The sequence below is a fragment of the Durio zibethinus genome, chromosome 4 (assembly GCF_047325235.1).
Source record: "Durio zibethinus cultivar Kanyao isolate XHJ-2024 chromosome 4, ASM4732523v1, whole genome shotgun sequence".
In the NCBI taxonomy this organism is placed as follows: domain Eukaryota; kingdom Viridiplantae; phylum Streptophyta; class Magnoliopsida; order Malvales; family Malvaceae; genus Durio; species Durio zibethinus.
This window is the reverse complement of record NC_143165.1, coordinates 30,485,531-30,497,287: the sequence shown is the minus strand read 5'-3', so window position 1 is coordinate 30,497,287 and position 11,757 is coordinate 30,485,531. Positions and strand designations below refer to the sequence as shown.

The 11,757-nt window shown below is 31.2% G+C and overlaps 1 protein-coding gene and 1 pseudogene across 1 annotated transcript; one reads left to right on the top strand and one right to left on the bottom strand.

Annotated features, from left to right (window-relative positions):
* The first annotated feature begins 201 nt into the window (after positions 1-201).
* Positions 202-942, top strand: LOC149519322 (uncharacterized). Its single transcript, XM_089760260.1, has one exon. The coding sequence runs from the start codon at positions 202-204 to the stop codon at positions 940-942; it is 741 nt and encodes a 246-aa protein (XP_089616386.1).
* A 3,814-nt stretch (positions 943-4,756) lies between these two features.
* On the bottom strand, positions 4,757-6,150 carry LOC111287408 (metalloendoproteinase 2-MMP pseudogene; annotated as a pseudogene).
* Positions 6,151-11,757: the final 5,607 nt, after the last annotated feature.

The window sequence follows — 11,757 nt, the reverse complement described above, 5'->3', positions numbered from 1 at the left end:
CTTTTATCCTTGGCGTCTCATAACTGATAATGTTCTGGTTGCCTATAAGTTTCTGCATTCTTTAAAAAATAAGAGAGAAGGACAAAATGGTTATTTTACTTTGAAGCTTGATATGAGTAAAGCTTATGATAGGGTAGATGGATCTTTTTAAAAGAAATGATGGACGGAATTGGATTAAGGGCTAGATGGGTATAACTTATAATGCAATGTGTTACAACTGTTTCATATTCTCTTATTGTAAATGGATGTATCACTGACAAGTGTTGGCCAAGAAGAGGGCTCGAACCGGGAGACCTGTTATCCCCGTACTTATTTCTATTGTGCAGTGAAGGCTTGTCATCTTTGTTAGCTAAAGCTAGGAGAAAGGGCCCTGTGCAAGGAGTTCAAGCTAGTCGAAACAGTCCCAGAGTCACTCACCTATTCTTTGCGGACGATAGCTTAGTGTTTGTTAAGGCAACATCAAGCGAAAGCAAGAAGGTGAAGAGCATGCTACAGAAATATAAGGCTCTGGATAATAAATCAATTTTGATAAGTCAGCATTATTCTTTAGCAAAAATACGGGAAAATAATAAAAGGAGAGATTTAAAGAAATGTTTGGAGTGCAGCTACAACAATCTAGTGAAGTACCTTGGTCTACCATCAATAGTGGGGAGAAATAAATCAAAAGCTTTTAGAGAAATCAAAGAAAGGATCAAAGCAAAGTTGGAGGTGTGGAGTAACAGGTGTCTATCACAAGAAGGGAAAGAAGTCTTCATTAAGTCAATTACACAAGTTGTGCCAGCCTATGCAATGAACCGTTTTATGTTGTTGAAAAGCTTGTGCAAGGAAATAAATAGTATAATCGGTAGATACTGGTGGGGCAGAGACAAAGCCAAATGGAATTCATTGGTTGAAATGGAACGAGTTGTATTTTCCAAAATTAAAGGGTGGAATGGGCTTTAGAGAAATGGAGGCCTTTAACAAGGCTTTGTTGGGAAAACCAGGATGGAGACTTGTCTCATCAAACGATACATTAGTAGTCCGAATTTTGAAAGCCAGGTATTACCCGAACACGTCATCCATGGAGGCAAGATTAGGGCACAATCCATCACTCAAATGGAGAAGCATATGGGGTGCCAGGGATGTACTAGCAAGAGGACTGAGGTGGAGGGTTGAAAATGAGCAAACAGTTCGTATATGGAAGGATTGTTGGCTTCCAATAGCTTGGCCTTTCAAAGTGAACACACCACGAGGAGACTTTTGTGAATACAGTCTAGTTGCACACCTAATGGACCAATATGGAAGGCACTGGAATAGAGAGCTAATAAGTAGGATGTTCACAACGCAAGAGGCGATACAATATGTGCAGTACTGATAGTTATCTAAATAGACCTGACCGTCTAGTGTGGCATCATGACAATAAGGGCATATATAAGGTTAAGAGTGGGTACAAAATTCTATTGGAAGATGGGCAACATGAAGATAATATGAGCGGCCAAACATATGAGAATTTGAAGACAGCGTGGAGGAAACCATAGGGAGCAAGAGTCCATCCAAAAGTGAAAATGCTAGTATGGCATGTTTGTTGAGAGATAATACCACCCATGCAGAACCTCAACTGAAAGAAAGTAGAAGTATCCACAACATGCCCGAGGTGCAAAGAAATGAAAGAAATAGTGCTGCATGCAATACTATACTGCACGCACGCTTTAGGAGTATGGAGGCAGCTCAATCTATACCAAGTAATATGGAGTAACCTAACTGATGTTGCAACATGGATCAAACAGGTTTGTACTCATCTGATTGATGGGTAGTTGGAACTCTTCATGACAGCCTTGTGGGGGATATGGGGGAAGCGTAATAAGGAGAAGCATGGAGAGCAAAGGAGAACTTCACAATCCACTACATTATATATCCAGCAATACAATGCAGAGTTGAGCATGGCGTAGGCAAGAAGGGAGGGCCAAACAGCTTCATCAAGGCAATGGATGTTAGAAAAAATAAATAAGAGAAGAGAAATAATAGAAAAATTTTTTGGCTTTGAGGCATGAAGAACACTTTCTAAAAGGCAATTATGCCTTAAAATATAATAAAGCCTCAAACTCTCCAATCAAAAATAGTAAAAATGATTATACTGAAAGATTTATTTATAATGAATGAACAGACATAAACTTTTATTCAGATGATTGTGACTTTGTATAATCATGACCTTTTATGAATAACAATCTATTTATATTCAAATAGTTATATACATTTGTCATATGATAATTATTTCTGTTCAAACATTATTATTTAAAATATGAATAAAATTAATGCAAAAATTAATTTTATTCATAAATAATTAAATCTTTCTATCCAATGTAGGATGCACCACATTCTAAACTGCTAACAATTCTCCACTAGTTCGGAATGTTGGTGCTTAATTTTTACCTTTCACATAAATAAATATTATGAATATAAGAAGATATCTTTCGATTTAAACTTTCAATTAGCGTATATCTTAGAATTTTAATGAAATTGATGGTGTCCGTAGATTAAACCTCAACTCCTAATGTTAGAATTGAATATATAACACACATAATACTTATTTATTCTTCTGAAGAGGTTTACAACCGCTTTTAGCACTATTATGACCATGTGTTTATCTATTTCATAAATATTTACAAGAGAGACTCTAATTCTTCTTGTTAAAGCGACACCACTTTTATATTTATATAGGTAGAGTTTCTATTATGTCTCCATTGCTTTAGACATTTAAAACTCTATTAAGAGTATAAATATTTATCTTTCCCATGCAATGGATCACACTAGCTTTTAAAATTTGAATGGATTTTACTAGTGTTTAACAAATACAAAATAATAATTTATTTTTATCCATTAAACTTTGTAATTATAGGTTACTAATTCAAAGTTGGGTTTCCACTATTGGTGTATAATAGTAAGGGTTTAAATCTATTTTACATGTAGTACTACTAACCAAATATTCTGGAATTCAATTTTCTTTTATGGTAATTACCCTCATTGAATCTCTAATATAATCACTTCAGGCTAATATGTCTAAACTTTTTCATTTTACATATCATTTATATGCTCCAGACATTATTACCTCATTCTTATCATTTTAAAAAATAGTTGGTTTTGGTTGTAGATCAATTTATGTCTTTCTCTTTTATGTTTTCAGGCTATTTCCCATCTCAGTTTTTATAAGTATTAATTTTTCAAATAAAATAATACAATTCATTAAACCCAATTGTGGAGTCAATTTCAGTATATGCATAAACTTTGCAATGTAATCAATTTTTTTTTGCATAATTTCTAGTAAAAAGATTGATTGAATAAGATAAATATATTAATAATTTATTTCATTAGTATGCAAAAAATAAAATACATATCTCTAATCAAGATCTTAATGAAAATTATCATATTGGTCATAGAAACATTAATCTTTTGACACCTTGAACCTTCTCTAATATTGATCTCCAAATCATGCCAATTTCTTTTCCTTGTATCTTACTCATACGAAATATAAATTTATCATAATTACCTTTAAATTGTTGGAAAAAAATAAATAAGAGAAGAGAAATAATAGAAAAGAATTTTCATTTTGAGGCGTGAAGAACACTTTCTTGAAAGCAATTATGCCCTTAGAATACAATAAAACCTCAAACTATCCAATCAGAAGTAGTGAAAATGATTATACTAAAAAATTTATTTATAATGAATGAATAAACATAAACTTTTATTTAGATGGTTATGACTTTTTGTATAATCATGACTTTTATGAATAACAATCTTATATTCAAATAGTTATGACTATTTTTCATATAATAATTATTTCTGTTCAAACAAAATTATCTAAAATGTAAATAAAATTAATACAAAAATTAATTTTATTCATCAATAATTAAAATTTTCTATATAATGTGGGATATACCACATTCTAAACTACCAACAATAGACACGGCCAAGAGGGAAGGGTGAAGATAAACTTCGATGAAGCTTTTAGCCACCAAGAACGAAAGGGAGGTGCAGGAATTATTATCAGGGATCAGTAGGGTGATGTCCTTGGAGAAACAGCAATCAAAATAAATGATGTTAGCGACTCCTTTCAGGCTGAAGCAAGAGCAGCGGTGCTCTCTTTAAAATTTGCATAGGAAATGAGTCTCGCAAATGTTATGCTAGAGGGAGACTGTCTAACAGTGGTAAGGAAGTTGAAGACAGGTGAACTTATTGCCCATAGGTGTCACTATAGAGGAAGCCAGATACAAAATGCCCAGTTTTCATGACTGCCAAGCTTTGCATGTACTGCGATCTACAAATACGGTAGCACACCAGCCTGCTTGCTATAGTTTAATAATAGATAATGACAAGTACTGGGTAGAAGACTACCCTTATGTAATAGTTGAGGATTTGCACGGCAACTCTAACCAGTTAGAGTAATGAATGAATTCATACTTTTTCAAAAAAAGAATGCAGCCTTCTTTACAAAAAAAAAAAAAAAAAAAACTTTTATTATCGAAAGCCAGTTGCAAACTCAAATTGCTAATAATTAGAAATAGAAGTATTGTAAGTATTGTAGTATTGGGCCAAAGAAATGAAATACAAGCATGGGACTAAATTGTTATTTTATCAAATTATGCACTGAGAAATAGGTAATTAATCCTATATGATTTTGCGTACTAAAAATTCCATGACTTTGAATATTGTCTAAATAAAATTTTCCTTTTGCTAATTCTTTTATCCCAATTATGTGAACATTGAAACCAAGCGCCAAAGATGAAAAATGAATATCTATAAATCATAATGCATAATAAAACACTGTACGTAATAATTTACAATAATAAACGATTAAAAATGAATATCTATAAATCATAATGCATAATAAAACACAGTAAGTAATAATTTACAAAAATAAGGACCCAAATCCAACGGCCAAGAGTACGCCAAGGCTCCACCTTGAACCCAAATAACGGGCTTCACCATCGTTAGTTTCCCTCTCCTGAGTATTCGAAGTAGTCGTCGAACCATTATAGTTGGGATTACTACCGTACAACAATTGAATCCCTTCGATATCATCAGTCGCCAACTCCACTTTCTTTGTTCTCGCAGAGATTGTCGGGTACATAATCGCATCTTCCACCGACGAATGCCCCAGCCCCAACAAATGCCCGATCTCGTGAACAGCCACGGACTCCAAATCCACAGAAGACGGCAGATCTGACCTCGTGACATCACCCGAAACGACCCAGTTCTCGTCCTGGTCCAAATGGAACCTCCCGTTTGTAGGAGAAAACGCGTGAGCTAACGTTCCTAAAACTCCGTCGAATGGCTCTCCGTCTCCATGGTCTCCGCTGTAAAAAGCGATTTTGATGTCCGCAGAGGAGAATGAATCCGTTTGCGTAAAGGTCAACGGCGTAACAGCCGACCATTTCTCAAATGCCCTTGTGAACACCGCCTTTACCTCGTCTGTTAATCCATTTGCAGGTAAGAAACCGTACGTTAAGTCCCGCCTGTTGGCAGGCCAAATTGGCGTTCCCGGGAAGAAAGTGTAATGAGCCGTGGTATGGAAGTGTCCAGTGGTGTGAAAAGACGACGATTTACCGGAGTTCATGGAATTCGTCCCATTGACTATATCGGCGTTACCGCATCTCGGCCGTACGATCTGTTGAAGAGTTTTATCGTCCAGTTGACCGGTAACGTTAAGGTTGAAATTCTGTTGGTATGTTTTCAAGGCCTTTTCTAGCTCATCATCGAACTTGTCGCTGAAATTAGACGGAGAGTTGGGGATGTAACCGAAATTGCTAAAGTACTGTTTGAGCTTGGACAAACCGTCTCGTACTTCGCCTGATTGGCAGCCGGCGAATTTCGTGAAGGCATCCCATGGGGCGATTGAGGTGGTATTAGGGAGATGCCATGGCGGAATAGCTGTTATATTTGGAAAGAATCTAGCTGAAACTGAAGCAAATGAGAGCAAAACCAAAATCGTAATCACAACAGCTTGATGCTTCATCTTTTTCTATTTTGTACTTTCGTTATTTGTGGTCGAAAAAAGAATGGAAATGAAAGAAAGCTAAATAGCAGATTCAGTATAGATAAAGAGACAAAAAAAAAAAGTCAAAACTTTTTTTCTTGTCTTTGCAAGTTGAAGCCGGCTGCTTGATTTGTTGGGGGGGGGGGGGGGGGGGGTTTGTTCTTTTTTTTTTTTTTTTTGTCTAGATTGTACTTATGTATTCTTCGGCATTACCAGATTTTAGCTTTGATATTTCTGCCAAAGGCGAAGAAAATAAATTTATAATGGGTTTGAACGGTTCAGTTTCAGGGTATGGAAAATTATAAATTGCGTTTTATAGGAATGTTCTAAATGCCGATGCTTAGTGTTTGTCGTTAGAAAAAGGAATTACGTATTTTGAACTTGCAACGTCGTTCATGACGGATGGGGCGGCAAAGAGTCAATTTTGGGGGTTGGTTGGACGAAGAGGTTCACTGGGTTTTGCGGGAAAAAGTCGTGGATGCTTCCTCTAGTTAACACGTGGGATAATTCCATATGCTGTTGTTAGGCAATTTGTCGACCCTCCCCCTCAACTTTGACGCGGCAATGAACGAAAGGAGGAAGTCATGAAAGGCATAAATATAATAATCGGTAGCTTAATGCTTTAAAAATGTTACGTCAAGTCGTCAACTATTCATTTTTATTTTTTTTAATTGTAGTTCAAAATTAAAAGATAATATTTTATACATATAAAATATATATACATACATGTAATTATTTTGTAATGAATTTTAAAAAAATAACAAATAAAATTTTTTTATTAATAAAAAATTAATGTAAAAAAATCAATTATATATATATCATTGTTCTCAAATAAAATATTTCAAGTTGGATAGTTATATATAAATTAAAATGGCATGGTATAGTTTTATCATTTAGCCAAAATAAACATGGAATGATTTAATAATTTTTTTTCTTACACGTCTTTTTAAGTTGATGTTTCTGATTAATAACATAATAAATTTGTCTGTTTGGTGGGTGTTATATTTTTGTACGGGTGAATGTGGTGAGAAAACCATTACCATATCCGGTTTTTTTTTTTTTTAAATGTTTCAAAATTACATATATATTTATTTATTTGTGAACACTAAAGCCTCTTATTTTTTATATTTCAATTTCTTTTTCCTTTTTTACTTTTCAACATTAAACAATCATAGCACATTAATATTATAAAAAAATTTAAAATATTAATATAAAAAGCACTAAAATCATTTTTAAAATTCCATCAAAGAAAAAAAAAATACAGAAAGAGATGAGAAAATAGTATATTTGATTTTGTCAAGTCTTTAATTAATTAATGAGTCGCAACATAAAAAAAATGTTCATTGTTAATTACCCTAACGACTCACGTACCAAGAGAAAATATTTTCTTATGAAATCTAAAGTACTAAAACTTTGGAAAGACACTAACATTACTAAATAGTATAATTTTTTGATACGTGTCGATATTTTATTAGATGTTTATATTGCATCAGTAAAATTATTTAATAGCATTAGTCTCAAATACTAACTTGATAATGGATTTAAATGTTCAAGTACTAATGTGACAAAAAAATTCTTTAAATATCAATATGACAATTATAAAATTTTGGAAGTCAAATATGTATTAAACTCAAAATTTTAAGGATAACAAAAGTTTCAAATTAATGGTAGAATTACTAAGTATTTAGTCTTTCAATGAATTATAAGAATTTTTTATGTTTTTGCAATTTAAAATTGAAATAAAAGAATATAAATAAATCAATCATAATTTTATTACAATAAGAAAAATAAATATAATTTTAAAGGGACGAAATTGAAACTTTGAAATTAAAATTATGATTTTTTTTCTAATTTTTTTAAAGCAGTTCGAATATGATTTAAAAAAAAAAAAAGAATTTGTAAGATAACGTGAGATAAAAATCACAAAAAAAAATTTAAAAAGAAAATTATATAAATAGGAGAAATTGAAGTAAACTAGAAAGAAATGGAAAAACATATATTTGATATTTTTTGGGGGATTGGAGACTTATTTAAGAAAGTTAGAAAATTAATTGGTAAAAAAAATTTTGATTTTAAAAATTTTTAAACAATGATTATTGAATATGATAATATATAAATAATAATATAATTTTAACTCCTACGTAATTGTAATAATGCATAAAATTAAATTATAAAATTATAAAAAAATAAAATTAATAATTGTAATTTAAATGGACCAATTTAAATTTGTTCAACAATAAAATATATACTACCTAGAGATTTTTAGAAACTAGGGTTGGGGGGAGGCACGATCTGGCTCTATATAGAACCTACCATGCTATGCATTTGATCAACTTTTTGTTGTCCAATGAAAAATTTATTAAACCACAGTGGAGATATACGACTGCTAGAATATAGCTGAGACCACTCTATATGCATTTTTGGTTTAATTTTGAAGAAATTGTTAGAGAGGAAGGTTAGGGTGAGGCAAAAACTAAAAAATAAAAAAATAAGCTAAAAATCGATTTTTATATATATTATATATATTATTATATAATATTATGTATTTTATTATTATATATTTTTAAGAATCAAATTATTTTTAAGAATCAAATTATATATTTGAAATTTTATAAAATAAAATATTATTTTATATGTAAATCCTTTTAAATATATTAAAATTTTTATTAAAATAATATTTAATTAAAATTTAAAATGCGATGAACTAAACCAATAAAATTTAATTCGGATTAAATCAATTTAAAAAAGTAAATTCGAATTTTGGATTGATTTTTGAAAACCTATAATATTATGTATTAACCAAAATATTTTAATTGAGCCATTATTAACCCTAATAGACACTCAATTTTGGCCAAATTGACTTTAATTTTTTTTTTTTTTTGTGTTTGATTTGAATATTTCAATGTGGGGCAAATTTAAACTTTTTAATTAAATTTACCAAAGTGGGTTCTGTCAAACTTTGTTTCGAATGAATTATTTTTGGTCATTTTGCTTGGATCGAAGCCCACTCTATTTCAATGTTAGGCCAATCTTATATGGGCTTGAAGGAAATTTTGAAGTTCAAAATTTGCTTTTAAGGCACAAATTATTAATTAAAAAATTACACAGAAAAAAGGATTTTCATTGCCAGGCTTTTCATCCATTTTCTCTTTAAACTAATACCGACACTGCACATTTCTATCCTTGGCTATGGACTAATTTAATCTTATCTTATTTCCATTTACCTTCAACATAATTTCATCAAAACTTCTTACTTTTCCTTCCCTCGAAATGCAGCATTACAAAATCCTAAAATGTTGCAACCATTGCTACAACAAAACTCCAAAGTGACAGCAACAAACAAAGTAAAAAAAAAAAAATTCCATTTTGGTTCTATAAAAGAGGGTAAAAAATGAACAAGGAGGCTGATCACCTAACTTTACTTCCATTACACTTACAATTTCACATAGGGGATAAGTGAATTTCAAAAAAGCTAGCAAAGAAAAACTTTTCAAAGCAAAATTTTGGTAGCAAAGAAAATCCTTCTCCTTCTCTACTCAAAAACCATAATCAGGGAATCACCCACATAGCCAAATGGCCATTGTCATTTTTTCGACCTTCATCACCATAAGCCACCACCCTTATTCGACCTAATAGGCACCACCAGTCCCATTCCCACACCCATTAAGCAAAAATGCTAGACACCCATAAACTAAGACCACCCATCACACCAGAACAACCAGCACCCATCATCCTTACTACCTTTACCTAAAAAAACCATAATAAACAAAAAACACACAAAAACAAACACATCCTATGGTGGGGAGAAACAAAGATGAAAATTGAAGCAAAAAAGAAAAGACCCATTCGGCCACTACCTTCCCAACCCTAATACCTATCCAAAAATTTCCAGTCTTATTGAAAGCACAACCTAAAAACAAAATAAAATCATCATCCACATCTCTTGGAACGAGGAGCACAACGCCATAAAGCAAAAAAAAAAAAAGATACAAAAAATGTAAAAAAGAAAAAAAAAGGAGAAGGTTTTGGTTTAAAAGTTTTCATTGGGATTTAGGGGTTTAAAATCGGTGTGGAAAGAGGTCGCAAGAAGGGGAAAAACATACTTGAAGGAGAGATTATTTGAAGCAGTGGTGGGAGATCTTTTTAAGTCATTAAGCTATGACTTTTAGCCTAGATTTGAGGAAATTTACAAGCTTTTAGAAAGATCCGATTTGGTAGGATTAAAGAGGGGTTTGAAAGGAATTTTTTGGCATTTTCTTGTAATTTTTCAATGAAAACGAACAGCAGTCAACAGTGGAGGCAGCAACGACATTAGGGACCAGATTCTATGTTTATGAAAGCTGTTAGTGGTTTTGTTCAAATGAGAGAAAGATTTTTGAGAGATTGAAAATTTTTTTCCTAAGAAGGAATGAAATAAGGCAAAAAAAATTTTTTTTTTGTTATATGATGGCACAAAATGCACCATGTAGAAAGAAAGAAAAGAAGTGGGTGGCTCGACCTGACCTATGACCCGTCATCTAAATTCTTTATCAACTTGACCCATGGCCCGCTGTAGTAGAAACCAAAAGCCTATTTTTTAGGCCATTGAACTACTTTATTTGGATCTCAACCCAAGGTCTAGCATGGTATAATTTATTTACTAAGTTTTATTTATATATTTGTTTACATTTATTTACATATTTGTTTTCTTTTAGTTTAAGTCAAAAATACAAATAAATATTTTGTAAAAATAAAAGAATACTTTTAAGTAAAAATAAATTTGAAAATCTTGTCTAGATATTGAAAATTTATTTGGAAAAATATAATTACATGCATCATTTAATTTACGCTCATGTTGACATACATGCATTTTATGCATTAATAATAAATGTGGAATAGCAAAATCCTAACCTCATAAAAATATGATAGTATTTCTAAACAAAAAAAAATGATTTTGAAAACTTTGTCTAGATGTTAGAGGAAATTCAAATCAACTTTCGAAAGATTAATTTTCTCAAATTTCACTTAAATGTTGAGGAATTAAAGAAAATTTTCCTTTTCAAAATAAAGAAAAATAAATAATAATAATAATAATAATAATAATTTCTTTTATCATTGTTTATGTTTGCTTTTTGCTTGTTTAACAGCATGTTAGATGCATTAGCATTATAAATTATCATTTATATGTCATCTTAAATTATATTCATGCATTCATATTTGGTATTTGCTTCTTTTTTTTTTTAAATATTTTTCCAAAAGATTAACAAAAATATAATCTCTAGAAAAGTTATGAAAATCGAATTTACTTCAAAAGCCCACCTAAATATTAGGGATTTTTTGAGAGGTTCATAAAAAACCTAAAAGCCTTAAAACCCTAAACCTTGAAACCTTAAAATCTTAAACCATGAACCCTTGAAATTTTAAACCCTAAAACTTTAAAACCTAAAAACCCTGCAATCCTAAAAGCCCTAAAAACCTAAAACTTGAAACTGTAAACTCTTAAAACCCTGAAACCTTGAAACTTTGAACCTAAAACCCTAAAAATTCTAAACCCCTAAACTTTAAACCCTAAACACTAAAATCCTAAAACATTAAAACCTTAAAATCTTAAAACCTTAAAACCTTGAAATTTTAAAATCTTAAAATCCTAAAACTCCAAAACCCCAAAACCCTAAAACCTTAAAATCTTAAAAGTTTTGAAATCTTAAAAACCTAAGACCCTAAGCATTAAAATCCTGAAACCTTAAAACCCTAAAATCAAAAAACCT